General features: G+C 35.1%; 1 protein-coding gene and 1 long non-coding RNA gene across 3 annotated transcripts in view; one reads left to right on the top strand and one right to left on the bottom strand.

Moving 5' to 3' along the window:
• BRWD1 (bromodomain and WD repeat domain containing 1) overlaps positions 1 to 17,829 on the top strand; it is a 64,293-nt gene that overhangs the window by 44,344 nt on the left and 2,120 nt on the right. Inside the window, exons 33-40 of one of the 2 annotated variants that reach the window (XM_080376607.1) lie at positions 584 to 659; positions 1,884 to 1,928; positions 2,551 to 2,697; positions 3,845 to 3,997; positions 4,280 to 4,449; positions 6,108 to 6,343; positions 7,463 to 7,651; positions 8,155 to 9,138. In XM_080376607.1, the coding sequence (XP_080232733.1) occupies positions 584 to 659; positions 1,884 to 1,928; positions 2,551 to 2,697; positions 3,845 to 3,997; positions 4,280 to 4,449; positions 6,108 to 6,343; positions 7,463 to 7,651; positions 8,155 to 9,138 (2,000 nt within the window). Of the gene's footprint in view, positions 1 to 583; positions 660 to 1,883; positions 1,929 to 2,550; positions 2,698 to 3,844; positions 3,998 to 4,279; positions 4,450 to 6,107; positions 6,344 to 7,459; positions 7,652 to 8,154; positions 9,139 to 17,829 lie in introns of both variants that reach the window. The other variant, XM_080376606.1, reaches the window with a different exon arrangement.
• Positions 11,746 to 17,829, bottom strand: part of LOC308059403 — a 118,715-nt gene continuing 112,631 nt past the window's right edge. Inside the window, exon 2 of the long non-coding RNA XR_013926227.1 lies at positions 11,746 to 12,242. This is a non-coding gene — a long non-coding RNA (uncharacterized lncRNA). The remainder of the gene's footprint in view (positions 12,243 to 17,829) is intronic.

Raw genomic sequence — 17,829 nt, 5'->3', positions numbered from 1 at the left:
TTTGTTGTGAATGCTGCTTCTTTTCATTTCTTACTATTTTTCAATGCACTGCAGGACAGTGATATAATTCTCTTTGACTATTATCTTGACCAGGGAAATACTTAAATGTTCAGCATAGATACGGTTTAACTTTTTCCTTTAGTAGCCTTCACTGGTATTTATAGTATCAAAATGTCACTTGACATGAAAGTAGCTCAACCTATAAAGTAAGTTCTGTGCTGTCTAGCATCTGTAGAAGTTCCTGTTGCAGCTTGTCTGACTTGGTTAATTTGAAAGGTTTATTTTAAAAGATGTTAGTTTAGGCAGTCTTCCTGCAAGTAAATCAGGTGTGAAGACACCTTTCAAATCCCTAGTGCTAATTTCACCCTCCTTCCCTCCCATTTTCTGAAATGCACAGTACAACAGGTTTTCAGATGTAATGTGACTTTCTTAGTAGTATAATCATCTTGTGATTTTTATATTTCATTTAATTTTAAGTTACTGTCTTTCAGTTTGTGTAGCTCTTGGCTGTGGCTGGGTTTAATCTAGGAAATGATAACTATGTTTTTGCTATTCCAGTAACAGAGATTTAATTGCATTACAGTGATCAGGACTGTACAAACATTTTTGAATTATGTAGCACAACAGATGATGAACAAGATTGTCTTGATGCTGATCTGGTAAGCTTTTTTAAGGAGTAATTTCAGTAATGTATGGTTGTAAGAAAATAACACCAGCCTTCAATTATTTTTGATAAAATTGTTCAGTTATTTTTATAGAGATATTTGTTTATATCTAGACATTTACATAGCTAATACAAACACGGAATATATTGTGAATGTGGGGAATGATGTGAGGAGATGCTTTATTAAAATAATTTTGAGTTGTCAGTATTCATTAAGAAGTATAACAAATAAGCATTTTTGTGCTGTGGCTGTATGCCAACAACTAGAACAATTCTTTCAAGTTTTGCGAGTGCCACTGTATTTCTGAAACGTGTTCATGTGCAGTAATGTAATATAAATATTTCGAGAGTATAGTCTTTCATTGTATTATATGCATCTGTCTATTTGTAAGGTCAAAATTGTTATTCATGTAGTCATAAACGCTAAAAGCTGACAAGTTGGTAACTATAGCAGTGATGCTTTAGCTCAGTATCTCTGTATACCATAATATGAATCATGCATCAGATGTGCATGCCTCATTGAGAATTTAATAGTGTGCATTTATCTTTTATCTGGTAGAGGTAAATATTCACTGTTGCAGTGCTGTATGTTTATTAATAGTGTACCCAGATTTGCCCAAACGGATGTCTTTTTTTCACATCTTGATTTCTAATTTGGCATTTATGAAAAAGACTTCATAAAGTTGGAAAGCAGCTGCTTGCCCTTGCAGGCTAATATGTAGGGAGGAAATTACACAGAGTCCTTTTGGTTCTCTTTCTCACTTCTTCAGCATCACACATTGTAAGTTTTTTCTTTTTACCAAAAGTAACTTGATCACAAGATGTCTTTTCCTAAACTCAGGACAAGAAGAAACTCAGAAAGTTTTATGACATGTATTATCACTGAATTAAATTATTTACAATCTTTAGTCACTGAGGTTCAAAGCTGATGGGTATCTTTTCATTGCAATTTCTGGTAGTGTTTTTTCCCTTTGTATTAAGGAGAAGTGTTGCAGTTGGGAATCTTCAGGTGGTACCCAGGGTCTGTCTTTCCAAGTCTCTCAAATGCTATGGGTGTATATATGTGTTATTTTTTTATGTGCTCATCTTCCATCTTATTGAGAGAAATTAGAATAAAAATCTGTTTTTATCACAGTATCAAATCTAATGATACTTTGAGCACCCATTACCTATTTTTTCATATTTAATTTTTAAGATGATTGATTTTTATTTTGTGCAGGATGATGAAAAATGTCTTCCACAAACATCATACAGAAGAAGAAAAGTGAGTTAACTAATCTTTACTATATATACTCAATTCAGGTCTGGCGGGAAGAACTGATTAGCAGACTGTATTGAAATTCTGTGAGGCTATTGCTCGGTGTTATAATCATAGAACATAGTTTTTCCGATGATACTAAGGAAGTAAAATCATTGCTTAAATAGATCTTTGGTCGTTTAATGCTTCTGTACTTGTTCTGCATAGTTTTCTAGGAAAATACTATGTACGAGTTTAATACCAGTGCTGTCCAGTGTAACAGTTTTCAGTTATCTGTATGATACTGAAGTAAAACCATTATTCAGCTGAGATGCTTCAAAAAAATATTTTGAGTGATGGATATTATTAAAATCATCTTGAGAAAAATTTGGTATCAGAAGGTGTATTTTTGTGTGCCTTAGTTATTTAGTAAAAAAACCTTGAAAGATAGTAAAAGAAAAGTGTGTAATTTGTCAGTTAATTAATAAAGGTTAGGCAAAACATCTGCTAGTATTGTAGTGCCCTTTTTGTTGAAATACAATACGTTTGGAAGTGTGTTTTCTGCTACAGAAATAATTTCAGAGAAATTATCGGGTTTAGGTTTTCTTGTTATATTTCAGTAATGCTTTTTTCTAACTTTCTTTCCAAGGGACGGGGCTTCAAAAAAGGAAGAAGTGTGAAAAATGGCTATGATGAAAACTGTTGGAAGAAGCAGTGTATGGAGCTGGTGAACTTAATTTTCCAGTGTGAAGATTCTGAGCCTTTCAGGCAGCCAGTTGATTTAGATCAATATCCTGTAAGTTGTTCTTATTAACCTTGTAAAATACAAATACTACTTAGGTTTTTTCTTTTGGTGTTTGGTATCATAGTGAGATCTCCACATTGCTCTTGCAGCTGTTTATTCTCTTCATGTTTGTTTGGCTTTAGTCCCAAACCGTTGAAAGAAGTTTGCATAGCTCTGTGCTTAGAACTACGTGCTGTATGCTCTGCTGCGTCAAGATGTAACATCCATAAAAATATTGACACAGAACTCAAAACAACTGTAGAGTGGTGATGGTGTCCAAAAATATCCTGATACTTTAAATATGGTTTGAAACGACTCACAGTCTTTTTTTGGTTGCTTTCTTACTGTCCCTTATAGGGAAATAATTTTAGATAAATCTGTATGTTCTTAATTAAAACTAGTTTCTTGAGGGACAATCTACAAAATCTGTTTACTGAGCCTAAGCTATGACTTTGGGTTGTTCCTTTTCTTTCTCTTAGCTGTTCATGGTATTCCTAATAACTCTTCAGTCTCTTTTGTCTAAAAACCCAACGAACTTTCAAGAAAAGAAAAAAAAACTTCTTAACAAGCATGCGACAGTCTTCATATGGACTTCATATCTTAGGTCTCACTTCAGGTTTTAAAGACATCTTGAGGTTCTCTAAAATTCATTAAGAGGAGAGATAGATGTGTTTTGATTTGAGTTTTGGAAATTTTTTTTTGTTTGTTTTTTTTCTTAACCCAGATCAATTTGTTTCTCATAGTAAAATGCATCAGGGAAAGGATTACATGACTACTTAAGAGCAGTCTCATTTTGATTAACAATAAAAACATTGACCCATTGTTACTGGGTAGCTTTTATTGAGGAAACTTGGGAGAACTGAAACTTGAAATCTGCATATGCAAGCATGTGATGTTGTGTGAACGCATGATCCTTCAGTAACTCTGAAGACCACCTTGAAAATGAGCAAGAGTTTGTATGGGATAATGTGGTGGAGAATTCACATCAACTAAGCTCAGCAGAAGTATTGCTATCGGCTGGTTAGGTGCTTCTGTTTTCAGCTGATGGTTAAGATAATCTGGGGTCATCTTAGTTACCCTTAAATTACAGAAATAAAATTCATAAGTGGTGGTTGTCCTTTATGCCTTCTGGAATTTTGTTTTCATATGTTTTATCTAGGATTACAGAGATATTATAGACACTCCAATGGACTTTGGCACAGTGAAAGAAACTCTGGAAGCTGGAAATTACGACACTCCAATGGAACTGTGCAAAGATATAAGACTGATATTTAGTAATGCAAAATCTTATACTCCGAACAAAAAGTCAAAGGTAGCTGTTAATATTGGGGGGGTTATGCTTGTGTTAATGAAATGAAGTAGTATTTTGGAATTGGTTTGTTTATCAGTACTTTTGATAACACTGCTGATTGGATAGATAGTGGGGGGGAAGTATGACAGAAATACTTAATATGTTTATTTCTTGTTTATCTAGTGTTGCATAGGATTGCATGCTGTGGTTTTTCTATTTCTTTTCTGTACAGGTTTTAATTTTAGAAATGCTTATTCTTGGATGAAAGGTTCTGTTTTTAATATAAGCCACTTCCTTACCTAGATTTATAGTATGACCTTGAGATTGTCAGCACTATTTGAAGAGAAAATAAGACGGATTGTTTCAGACTTCAAAAATGGTCAGAAACAGAATGAAAAACTACGAAGAAACCAGAGGTATACTAGAAGATTTCATAATCAAAGCTCAGTGCAACATCCTACCAAAATGCTCAGGTAATGAAATTACGACGATGTAGATATATATCGCAGCTGACTAATGCTCATATTGACTGTCACATTTAGTCTACTAAGAAGAGACCGATTGGTTTATTAAATGGCTAGCTAACTTCAGTGAGACTTTGTACAATTACTTCTCCTGCAGTAGGAAAGACATACTAAAAAAAAAAAAGTGTGGGTTTTTTTTTTGTAGTATAAAACTGGCTGTGAAATACCAAAGGCAATGAAGAGTAGAAAAGGTTGGGGTTTTTGCTTTTCTTTTTTTTAAATCAGTTGAGGAATGAATATTTACTCTGAAATAAGGAGGAAGGAAACAAAGATTTACTTGCTGTATATTTTATGGAGATTACAAAGCTACATATGTTATGTGTTTTATCATGCACAGAAGAAAGTCAGTCCTATGGAATTCATAGAAATTTTCACTTAATGTAGCATTCTGTTGGTAGCTAGAGATGTCTTTTCTCTTTCAAAGGAAAACAAGCCTTTGAGACAACGGCTGATTGACACAGTTATCTCATGTATTCTTAATTTGCATATGGGATGAAGTGAGGTAAAACCAAAATCTTGGAAACTTGATTTTATACCTTCCTGCTATTGTCCAGCTTTTCTCATCTGGCAATGAAAGGACGGGAATAGGAGTTTTAAGAAAGAAAAGAAAGAAAAATATCTAAGAATACATTACTTTGCCATGTTTGATTTTCTTCTGTTACAGTTTCAGTGGATTACTTCTGCACTTTGCAATTGTGTTACGTAAACATGTTGGATTATACTACAGGCATACCTGGCAGTGGGCTTTAAGCTTTACTGGGATTATTCCCTGGGTTCTCATTTCTTTCTGGAGAAATAAAGAAACAAACAATCAGGATAGACAGAAATTTCCCATTGAAACGACATTTCTGTTTGTATCTGAAGAATTGTATGTGACTGGTAAACAAGTCAATGGTGGTCAGCAGGGCTGAGGTTTGGGAGTATTTGGGAGAGTGTTTGGATAGCAGGAAGAGCATATATACCTTGTGTGCCTAGATGAATATCTGAAAACCTGTGACTGTAAGGGGGCAACTGATAAAATAGTTCTAAATGTGAAAAGAAGTGACTTATCACGACTGCATGTAGCACACTAACGTGTATAGTAAGGAAGAATCAATTTGGTGAGTTTCTCTACAAGCATGTGTTTTATATTAGACAGTAAACTTTAAAGATACACCTTATTTGTGTCTTTGGAACTCAGTTTATTGTGGAATAATGTTAGTATGCATAGCACTTAGTTTGAGCCTTGTGTGCAATTAACAGGAGACTGGGAATTCCAACAGAAATTGAGGCTGCCGTTGCAATTTCCTGGTAAACGAAAACAGGATGTTGCTGTCCAGAAGGCATCCAGTATTAACTTGTTTCTCGGAGCAGAGAAAGAATGTCTCCTCATGTGTGACTTCATTAGGAGTGTAGACTGTTATTTTAATTAAAGTAGTTAATACTTATCCTAGTCAAAGTTAAAATTGTCCCGCACCATGTTAACTCACAAATCTAAGTACCCTTCCATAAAATCATATGGCATACAGTTAATTAAGCTTTCAGGCAGAAATATTGTTAAAATAGTTGCCACTATTTCTCATGGTGTTACAACTTGCATTGCTTTTACTTCTTTCCCCTTTCACTAGAAATTTGAAGCAGAAACCATTGAAGTCTCAGGCAGAAATTGAATCTGAGCAGGAAGATTCTTTCACTCAACCTACCTCAAGCAGAGCCGCCTGTGTTGCAAGCCATAAACCGAATGCTAGAAATTACAACCATAGTTCCTCTGGTGAATCCTCTGATTCTGCATGCCTGGCATCCTTTGAAAGGAATGGAAAAGCTAGATCCACAACACTAACAAATTGTTCTGCATTATCATCAGGTCAGAAATCGAATCTATTTCAGATGAGGATTTTAATCTTGGTCATATCTACGAATTTTTCAGTGTTTCCCTTCCTTTATAATTGCCGTAATTTACAATTATGTTCCAAGTTGTTAAGCAAGGTTTGCATTTATGTGAAATTTTTTAGACAAGATTTCTATGCAGTTTGTTTTTTGTGTAATACAGAATTTTGTGTGTATTAATGAATTTTGGACACTTACTACATTATTGAATGTTATAAAAAGATCTGTGTACTAAACACAGAAGCATCTGCTTTACAATTCCATGGAATGCATTGAGCTTACTTAACTTCTATTAATGAAAAAGCTTGCACCTAAGCAGAAATTGGTCAGTGGGATAATTTGCTCCACAGAGCTGTCTTCATTGTATATCCATTTTGCAGTCAAATGGATGGTATTTTTTTTGCAGCTTTTATATGGGTATTCATAACAAAGCTGAGTGGAGTAAGACTGATGATTACTTGGTCACTTGATGCTCTTTAAGTCTTACCAAATAGAATAATGGAATTTCTTTGTTTCAAGCAGCTCTTCTGCAAAAGTGGTTGTAGTGAATGGGTATTTCTTATTTTAGAGGAAGATGTAGTGTATTTGATAATTAGTACTACATAAAATACAGGCTATATTCCCATATATGTTACATTAAAATTGTCATCCAAAATTAGTAAATAACAAAAGGTCCCTGAGACATAAAAGCCGCCTTGTCTTTTCCTTCTTCCCCTCCATCTCACCTTGACAAAAACTCAGCTTCTTTTAAAGAATAAGAGTGCAAGTTCTGGTAAAATAGATTTGTCAGCTTATCTTTTGTTATTTTTTAACATGCTTTTCTCTTAATTCTCTTATTTGGAAACAGCTGTGTTATTTTACTTGAAACTTAAATACAGGCTAATGAAGATTCCTATCACTGAACACTGTATAAATATGGAGTGGCATATTTTATAGAGCTATCAGTTTCCTATGTGTAAGTCATTAAGACATCATAGTGTATTTTAAGATAATATCATGAGGAAATTTTTAAGATTTCCTGGATCAGCAAAATGTAGCTCTTAAGTGGAAGCTAACTGTATGTTTAGAATTCTAATTGAATATTTATTTTTAGCAGAAAGTGAAATAGAAGGTTCTTTGGTTTCTTCATCTACTTCTTCATCTTCATCCTCTACAAGTAGCTCAGAAGACAGCAAAGAGAGCTCTGTGGCTCTTGTGTCACCTCCACTACACAATGGTGTATGTAGAAGAAAGATCAGCAATTGTAGGATAACTAGAAATCGAGCTGCTCAGAGAAAACAGATAGGTAAGATCTGAGTAGTTATCTTGTGAATGGCCAGTAACACAAGTGTGTATATATGTAACTAAATATTTTACATATACAGCAATTTAAAAAATAATCATTACATTAACTTTTTGATTGGTGGTAGTTCTGAAGCTCTCAAAGTACTACACTCAACTTTGAAAAGATTTTTTTTGTTGTTGTTTTCCAGTACTTAGGGGAGGAGGGCAGAAACCAAGAGCCTAGTGAGAGGGAATGTTTTGCAACATTTTGTATCTTAATGAAAGTAAAAGCAATAATTTGTAAAGAAGTCCTTGTTTTCACAAAACTAGAATAAAGCTAAAATTTATACCTTAGCTAAGTAATTTCTCTTTGCAGATAACAAAAGTACATAGCTATTAGTAGGAGTGTATTTCATTTGTTATGTCTGTGGGTTGAACCTGTTCCAGATTTGACAAGACTTAAGAAGCTGCTATTTTTATATTTAAAGTAATAATCTTTTTTTTGTTTTCCCCCTCCCTTTACAGGAGCACCACTTCAGGAGAATGGGAATATAAGAAAAACTGTCAGGAAAAAGTTATATGGAAGTGACTCTGAAAATACTTCTTCGGTGGTGACATCTGAGTCGCTCAGTAATAGTACTGGTAGACACAGAAAAACTCCACGCAGAAGTGCTGCTGTGGCTGCTAATAAGTTAAGGCTAATGAGTGATGTGGAGGAAGAAATTTCAAGCTCAGAAAGTATTGGCATTGGATGCAGGAATAGAAAACTGCCTCACCGAAATGCCTCAGCTGCAGCCAGACGGATGTTACTGGAGGGGTCTGAGGATGATGTAGGCTTAAAGTCTGAAAGCGAAAAAGAAATAGAAGAGCAGCTTACCAAGAGGAAGATTCTTTCTCAATCTGGTTTATCTGTTGCACGAAGAAAATTTGTTAGTGAATCTGAAAATGGAACTTCAGATTCTGAGACAGACACACAGGTGAAGCAGAAAAACTGGCAAAGCAATGGTCATAAACAGTTACGTGGGACAGTCCGTGCTGCGTCTCCCAAACTGAAAAGTCCCACCCTAGACTTTTCAGAGGATGACTCCAAAAGCCATAATTCAGAAGATGGGAGCAGTCAGAAAGTTTCTGACCAGTCAACACCTGTACATAATAAGCCTGTGGTGAGCAACTCTGAGGATGAAGTGGATTCTGAATTGGATAGATGGAACAACAGAAGAGTAGCTGGTCTGCAGCTCGCTCCTTCTTTTAAAAAAGCAAAAGTCTTGAGTGATTTAGAGGACACGGCAGAATCTGAAGCGGAAGACAGAGAGAATGGGAGAAGTTTTGTCTTTGAAAGCTTGGTGCCAGTTAGAATTTTAAGGAGTCAAAGATCTGCACCTGGTGCCAGCTTCAATCGCTCTTCTGATACAGAATCTAAGACAGATTCCAATAACAGTAATTATTGTGAAACTTCTTCTAAAACAAAGAAGAGGAAGAGAAAAGGAAAACCAAAAATCATTAGAAAAGGTAAAATTTTTACAGTTAACGCATCTAACTCTTGATAGTGACTAGACAGAGAAAATACGAGATTAGTAACTGGATAATGACTGGGAAAATCTGGACTATAAAAAGTGTAATAGTGTTCCTTGTTGTTCTAAAATCACTATAAACAGGGGAAATAACTGTAAGCTATGGTGATGATAACAGTGTCTAGAAATCTAGACAGGTTTGGAGCTGGAGGTTATCAAACATAGCACTGAGAAAACTAATAGTTTGGTGTAGTTCTATGGCGTTTAGAATTCAGACTCAACACTGGTCATTCTTGTGCAATTTGGGCAATACATTTCTCTGTGAAGAACTTAGCATTAGTTACTACATACTGCCACACAGATAAGGAAGTGTAAGTTAAATATGGAAAGAACAATCATGATTTAATGACAAAATACCTGTTCTGAAGTAGTATTGCTATGCCTGCTTGTTGTGACAGATGTAAGAAACACCGGCTTTCAGGTTGTCAGCATGAAACTAAGTGATACTCTAAAGGGTGCTGTGAACAAGTTCTGTGGTGTATATCTCAAGGTAGCAAAAAATCTCAAAAGGAGCAGTACATTGTCTTTCTTTGGGCTGTTTCTTGTTCTGAGAATTTTGGTAACAAAACACCTCTGGCTTGTAGTCCTGTTACGTGGAGTTTGCAGGTAAAGTAATAGTTCTTACTTTTAGATTATCATTATTTTCTGTTGGCGTTTTCTGTACCAAAGCAGACTTATAACTGTTATTTTCCGATGAAGTAACTTTATTTTTGTTTATAGTCTTTTGAAGTAAATTTGATTGAAAGATGTTTTAATTATTCTTATTTCCATGGTGTACAGTGAAACCTGTAACTTGATTTGATTTTTTGATTTTATTCTGCCAATGATGTGTAGTGTCCTTAAGACAGGGAGGCACCTTGATGTTGCGTTGGTAGTGTTCTGGTGCATGTCTTGGCTTTTCCTAGGTTCAACATACAAGGGTTTGGGTGCTTTTGGGGGGAGGTTGTGTGTGTGGGAGTGCTGTTACAGATACAGTGGTGACCTTTCTGTTACTTGCTTTAGTTTTATAGGTTTATGGGTGTCTAAGTAACGTTGTATCTAATTGAAGCATCACGTCACTGCTCTAACTATATTATCATACTGATACAACATTACATGAGATCTCTGTAAAGCAGTTAACAGCCAACTGGAGTGAAGAAATGACAAATAGTTGCAGAAGTAAGATGTACTAACCATTTGGCTTGTTTCAAAAAGTTTAGCTTTTCACTTTTTGGTTGGTTTTTTTTTCTATAATTTGGGGTTTTTTTCTATAATTTCTGTCACTCAAATGCTTGCATGGGCTGCTGACGCATTATGATTTGGACATTTGTTTTTTGGGGGCTTTATTTTAACTTTTCAGAATGATACTAAGATTTATTAAACAGGTTCTGTACATTGTGTCTTCACATCGTTGGGGAATTGGTCCCGATTTAGAATTTGAAAGACTGTTCAGAGGTCATGTTTGGTCTAATCCTTCCAGATCTGTCACTGAATTACAGATACCAGATTATGAATTTCTAAAAACTAAGGAATTTGGGGTTGGGGCTCTTGGTTGTTTTTTTTTGTTCCTATTCCCCACCCCCCCAAAAAAAAATCTGAAAGATTTTAAACGTTTTAGAAAAACTTGACTTGAGAGAATACCCATAAGTAGCAATAGATGCAGTTGGATCATTAGCTTTTTGTATATCTAACTTTATTCAAGTTCAATTTATTCAGTATGTTTTATAGTGAGTAAAGCAAAATTTTCAGGCTTTGAGAGCTCTCATCACTTGCAGTTATCCTAAAAAGGAAAATGAATATGTTCAGGAAGAATGAAATGTGCAGGATTGCATTATATGAACTGTTGCGCACATTTATATGTAGCATTTGGGTTTATTTTAAAGACTTCGTTATATAGCTTTTCTTTTATTATTACGGTGCGAAGATCAATCTTGCCAACAGTTTTCCTTACCCACCTCCCTCAAACAAAGTAGTCTATATTGTTTAGCCTTAACGTGTGGGTTGGCGGGAATTTACTGCCTCACAAATAGTTATCAAAAGGCTTTAAGGGAATTAAAGAAATAAAGATGCTCAGGCTCAAGGGGTTGGTTTGTTGTTTTCCATACCAAGCATACAAAACAGAATTAAACTTTTCTGATTCACATAATATTCAGAGTTGAAGATTGTCATGTTTCAGAGCAAAAATTCCTATCAGTGTTTTCAGTTACTTCCCACAACACTTAATTTGGAAGTTGAGAAAAGTGAGAGCCATCTTCGGTATTGCATTACAAAAGAATAAAATCTGTGTCCAAGCTGCATCCTTACCCATGTTCAGTGTCAACTGAATGCTGCCTTGCCAAAAAATAACGTGGGGGAAAGGATTATTTTTGACAGTGTGTATTTTTTTCTTCCAGACTGAGTAAATTTTTATCAGCCTTTTATTTCACGTTTTCATGTCCTCTCGGGTAGTGGCTTTGATACACACTTGTATCAAAGTGTAAGAATGTTGAGAAGAAAATGATTATCTCTTGAGATGAACCTGTCTTGACAGTTTTCCACAAGGAATGCTTACTACTTTTGTTTAAAAAAAAAAAAAAAAAAAAAAAGAAAAGAAAAGAAAAGTCTTAATATTTATAACTACTAAATGTACTGCAGATGTTTCTTAATGTTTGTTGTGGTTTAACCCCAGCCAGCAAAGAAGTACACACAGCTGCTCTCTCCCTCCACTCCCTGCATCCCCAGTGGGATAGGGGGGGAAAATCAGAAAAAAGGTGAAGCTCGTGGGCTGAGATAAGAACAATTTAATAATTGAAATAAAATATAATAGTTGTAATGAAGAAGAGAAAGAAACAGAAGGGAATAAAACTTAAGGAAAAAAACAACCAAGTGCTGCACAATAATACAACTGCTTACCACCTGCTGACCGATGCCCAGCCAGTCCCCCAGCAGTGATCAGTGGCCCCCAGCCAACTCCCCCCAGTTTATATACTGGGCATAATGTTATATGGTACGGAGTATCCCTTTGGCTAGTTTGGGTCAGCTGTCCTGGCTGTGTCTCCTCCTGGCTTCTTGTGCACCTCCTCACTGGCAGAGCATGGGACACTGAACAGTCCCAGACTTAGTGTAAGCACTACTGAGCAACAACTAAACCATCAGTGTGTTAGCAGCATTATTGTCACACTATATCCAAAGCACAGCACTGGACCAGCTACTAGGAAGAAAATTAACTCTATCCCAGCTGAAACCAGTATGTGTTTCAACATTAGTCATGTGAAAGCATCCCAGATGGACTTGAACTGCTGAGTTCTGTAATTGACTATTTAACTCTAGACTTGTCAGAACTAGGTTGCCGTAGTCTCTAAAGTTTAAGAAAATGGAGGGGTGGGGGGTGGGTGGAGTGGATAATGGCTTTATGGAACTGAAAATCTTGCTTGAATGTGCTTCACATGTCAAAACTTCCGAGTCAAATACAAAACTTTTTAAGTTGTTTTTTTTTTTTGTGGGTGGGATTTGTACCATTACTTTATGAGATTTGAAGACACTTCTAATATGACAAAAAAGGAGTATGTTTGTACAAATACTTAATCTAGTGCAAATTTTTATTTTTTAGAGTAGGCAATTGGTAACATTTCCCTTATCAAGCTTGTTTAACACATCATTTCTAAGGAGAAAACAAGACTGGTTAATTATAAACACTTTTCCTTATACCTTTTGCGTAAACAGTGATGCCAAACCGGCACAGAGTAACTGCTCAGAGACTTAATTTTGTCTTTAAGCAGCAAAGGTATTTATGTCATGAAACGCCGGGGAGCTAGCCGATTCACACCAGACAAACTAGCTCCAAAGTTTTCCATGAAAAGTCATGTAATTTATACAGTTTTCGCGTGAGGTTGCAACATCTTTACATACATACTCATTTGATTTTGACACCTAATCATCCTATTCATAATAGGTGGGATCTAGGTGGAGTAAACCTTTCAACTTTCTTTATTCAGCGATTTCCTGACTCATGGTCTCCTTATCTCTTTCAGGTGCCCACCTTATCTTTTCTAATTATTCAGAGCACATTAACACAAGCACAGCATCACCCAGAGCACTGTACCAAACTCATCCTGACTAATCTTTTTAATTATCTTGCTCTGTTTCAACATTTCCCATGAAATATATAGAAGCTGCCACACTGGGTAGCTAACACTAAGCTTTTGATCTCTTTAGCTTGTCCTTTGAATGTAACATGACTGTTCAGTTTATATTGTGTTGTAAAGCTTGATGAAAGTCTGGTTTTTCTTCTTGCCAATTCTTTAATACTCTGGTGAAACTGTAGCTTCTGCTGTGTTGTACTTTTTATGTCCATGGGTGTGAAATACTAATTTATTTTCCAGCTCTAAGTTGGAGCAAAACTCCTCTTGCTCACATTTTGTCTCTTAAACTTTTTTGATTCTTTTTTTTTCTTTTCTTAATTTTACTTAGGCTATTAGCTTCTTTGGCAATCAGTGTTCATTCACTAGATAAAACTGCCAGTCATAAAAGCAAATTGAGCATTTCCTTCCATGTGTAGTAGGCAAGTGTCAATATGTGTTATCAGTTAGTTGCCAAGGGCTGCATTTGCTTAATAATCATAATAACATTACCAAAGACCTTAGTGAGAGTCAGTAAGAAAATAAACAGTACATGTTTTTAGTTTAATATCCATCTTATTGCTTTAAGGTGGGGTTGTTTGTTATGGAACAGTCTTAATTCAAAATGTTTAATGTCCCCCTGCCCTGTATAACCACCCAAATGTTGAAATGTGTGCACAGCAGAATGTAATTTTTTTGGTTTACCGAAAGTTTTAAGCTGATGCCCTTTTAAAACTTAAGTGAAGAGACCCCATCTAAAGGAAATCCTTCAGGTAAGTATGGGGCAAGAGTAAGCATCACTGGATTTCTGAAATGAAAAGCTGTGGAATATGCTCTTTAAAAGTCAATAAGAATAAAATACAGTAATGAATACTTGCATTGTTTGGGTCTCATTGCAGAGTCATCTGCCAGGAGACTTATTGAGAAACTTAATGCTATTTTTCCAGCATGTAAAGAACCAGAATATTTAAAGACATAGGGCCAAATTTGAGGCTTCTTTCCTGTCAAGGGGAATATATCGTTGTCCTATACAGTGTTCCTTCTAGGCAAGTAACTTCCGGGCTTTTCGTTTTCTTTATATTGTGAGTTATTCCACCCTGCTGTTTTGTTGGAACATTAGTTACCCGGTACACGAAATGATAGCTAGCTTTGCATGTTTACTGTAAAACAAAATATTTCCATTTCATTTTATCTAATCTTTTAATCTAATTCAGGATATGATTGCAGGTAGTCACATAATTATTTTTAAATTAGCAGATGCCCTTTCTAGCTCAGTTTTTTCCTCAACAGGCGCAACAACAGATGCACTGTTAGCACAGCCTAGTTTACTGTGGTTTGCCGAACAGCTGCATGTATTGCTTCTTTCAAAAGAGGCTGATAGTTAACTGTAAATAGGAGTCTAAACTGGTTTTTACTTCTAAAAGTTATTGTTAGGTACTGCTGGAGTATATGCCTGCTTTTATTTACATACATACATATAGGCACATAGATATTATATAAATATGTATTTAAAAATAAACATATATTCTCTCTATGTATAACTGTCTATATACTATGTATACTATGCAGTTAACCAGCTGAGCAGTTTATGTGGAAGTTTGGTTATTTTTTAAATATATAATACATATACACCACATAAAATATAGTATATTGTAATGTATAATACATAGTGTATATATAGCACTGCAATGTATATTTATATTATATATTTTACATGATATAGATGTATAGTACATGGCATGGTTTTATAATTATTTTTTTTAAAAAAAGGCAGAGTTTTCACATAAATTGCATAACTGGCCAGTAGGGGTTGGAAAATACTTTGCGGGCTGTAGTGCACCCTGCAGATTACCTGACTTGTAGGTATGGCTGGATGTTCCTACCCACTATTGCAGCCTGGACTTCCAGGATTAGTGTTTCATGGCATGAACTCCAGGACTGCTTGTCACAATGGTAAACTTGATGGACAAGGCCTTCATATCGTGGTGCCTTTCTTCTAAATGTTCTCCCAGTTCTTGCGGGTAGTAGAGTTTTTCATCCTCTCCTTCCTGCCTGTGCAATCTGTTTGTACCTTTGCAGCATTTAATTCAGGATGTTCATTGTGGAGTTTCATTAAGCTTTAATTAAAGCTTTTATTAAAAAATAAGATTAGTTATATTCAGATTTGCACCTAATTTAAGCTTTTTCATAGAAAATGTAGTTTTAATATTCTGGTGCTGTGTTGCAGAAAGGCTGGATTCCTTTATCCTTTAGTCTTGCATTCCATCTTATGAATTAGCTGCTGAAACTTTGAAAATACACGTGATCTGTTTATTATGATAAAGTTGGTTTTTTTTTATTCTAAAGACATGCATCTGCAAACAGCTAAGCATCTAACTGAAAAACTGGCTAAAATAATTCTATGCATTTTTTTCTAACTGCTTTTCTTGGAATAGTTCCAGGTGATGTCTTTAAGATTTAAACATTTATTTCTTCAGAAGGCAAAAGGAGATTTATTAGTACTCATCATTAAGCCTGAGCAGTCTTTTCCTCCTTTCCAAACTGCCCTTCTAGAATGCCAGTGTAGCTCAAAGCAGATGCAGGGGAATTTTAATCCTGGGGTTGGGTTATACATTTCCACACTAACTGGTCAAAATGTCTCTTCGTACCAGTATGCTGCTGTTTGCCACTACTAGTATGTTATGATGTATCATTACATTTATGTACAATATTTTCCTGTTTCAGGTGTAATTTACCATGGTTAAAGCTCTTTGCTCCTGCCTGTTCAGGGTTACCTCCTAACAGCTATGAGTGGCAGCCGTATGTTGTGTGCACGTCTACTTGATAGTATTGTAGTACAGTATATAATTTAAGCTTTAGCTCTTCATTTTTTTTTTTTATCTGTAAATTAGTTCACCTTTTATACAGCATTATGTGGTGGTATTTAGCAGAAATGTGTTACAAATTGGCCATAAAATCAGACAGTACAAATAGTAACAGTAGTAGTGTTCATGTATATAATTTCTGGAAACTATTAGAAAAGATGGTAAATTAATTATCCTTTGGAAATGTAAAAATAGGAATATACATGAGTTGCACATAAAAAGATTTACATTGAAATAACGATCAGATTTGGTATCTGAGGAGATTTTTTAATATTGGCACTCAAGCTGGACGTTGACTTTGTTTCCCATAACTTTTTTTTTTACTTTCTAAATACATCTTCAGTGCATTTATTCTTGTCAGAGTTTAGGGAAAATGTTGCCCTGTCCTTACCTCAAAAGTGAGGAACTTGTGAAAAAGAGAGTACAAGTGACTTGCAGTGTTAACACTTCTGGTTGAGCTGGTCAGAAGGAACGAAGAACTGAACCTTACTTGGTGTTAAGTCTCATGCTACTGTTCCTGTCTGGGTGGCTGTCATTCTCAGAAGGCATTTGGCCATTAGCAGTTCAGATAATTGAAACAAAGTTAGTAAGACAAGCTTGTTTCATCCCTCTGTAAAGGAAGACGAAAGAGCGTGCCCTCTCTAAACTCCTCTTGTTTCCCTAAATTTCTGCTTAAAAAAAACACTTAGTTGCCTAGTGTTCTGCAAATATACAGTAGCTGCCGTGATTTTTCTGTTTGCTGAGTACAAGTAGAGAATAATCAAAAGTAATGAGTTTAAGCTAGAACAAAATTGACCGTTATCAGGAGATAATAGCCTGATATAATGTAGGGGCTTTAATGGAGTACATATGTATCAATTTCGCTCATAAAATCAGTAACAGCTACAAAGAAATATGAGATGGACAACAATCTTGGAAAAACTAACTTTGCAAAACACATTTCTGCAAAAATAGCAGAATTTTATTGTTTTTTATCAAGTCTATGCAAAAAATTTACTTTGAGAGTTTCTGCTTTATACTTACGAGTAAATCTGTTTTATTTGGGAGATGAAAGTTGAAATCATTGATCTTCATAGCATCACATTATTACAGAGTGCGTATTTTTTTTAAAACCCAACATAACAACAAGGGCTATATTAAAAATAAAAATACTGAACGGAAGATTCACTGTTACAAGCAATCTTACTGTTTAAGTTTCTGAGGAACTGAACAGTTTAAATGTTCTGTACGCATGTGAAACAGTACTAAAATTGTGAAATCCATCTGTGGCTTATGTCTACATAAAATACTGTAACCATTTTTTTTAGAAACAAAAGGTCTAAAATGTATAGTAATTAATTTTGAGAGTTCATTCTAGTAAGAAAATTACAGCTTTAATGATCGAAGTATTAGTAATATGAAAGCATTTGTTTGCTAAGTTAGGTAATACTTAATTTCTAAGGTAATTGGAGTATTCTAACTGGAGTATTGCTAAAGAATGTTACTTTCAAACCGGTTCATTATCTCAAAGCACAAGAGTAATCCTGAGAGTTAACAGTATGCTTAGGACTGGCTGATTGTGCTTTTAAAAAAGGCTTAAGGTAAATTGGACATAACAGTTGCAATTTAAATAAAAATGCTTTTGTGTGTTTTATTAAATGTAGTAGAGCTTCTGCTTAATTATTTCAGGAATGTAAATTATTAAAAAGA

This window comes from Falco punctatus (genome assembly GCF_963210335.1).
Source record: "Falco punctatus genome assembly, chromosome: 2".
In the NCBI taxonomy this organism is placed as follows: Eukaryota; Metazoa; Chordata; class Aves; order Falconiformes; family Falconidae; genus Falco; species Falco punctatus.
The sequence above is the reverse complement of the archived record's forward strand: the minus strand, read 5'-3'. Positions and strand labels throughout refer to the sequence as shown.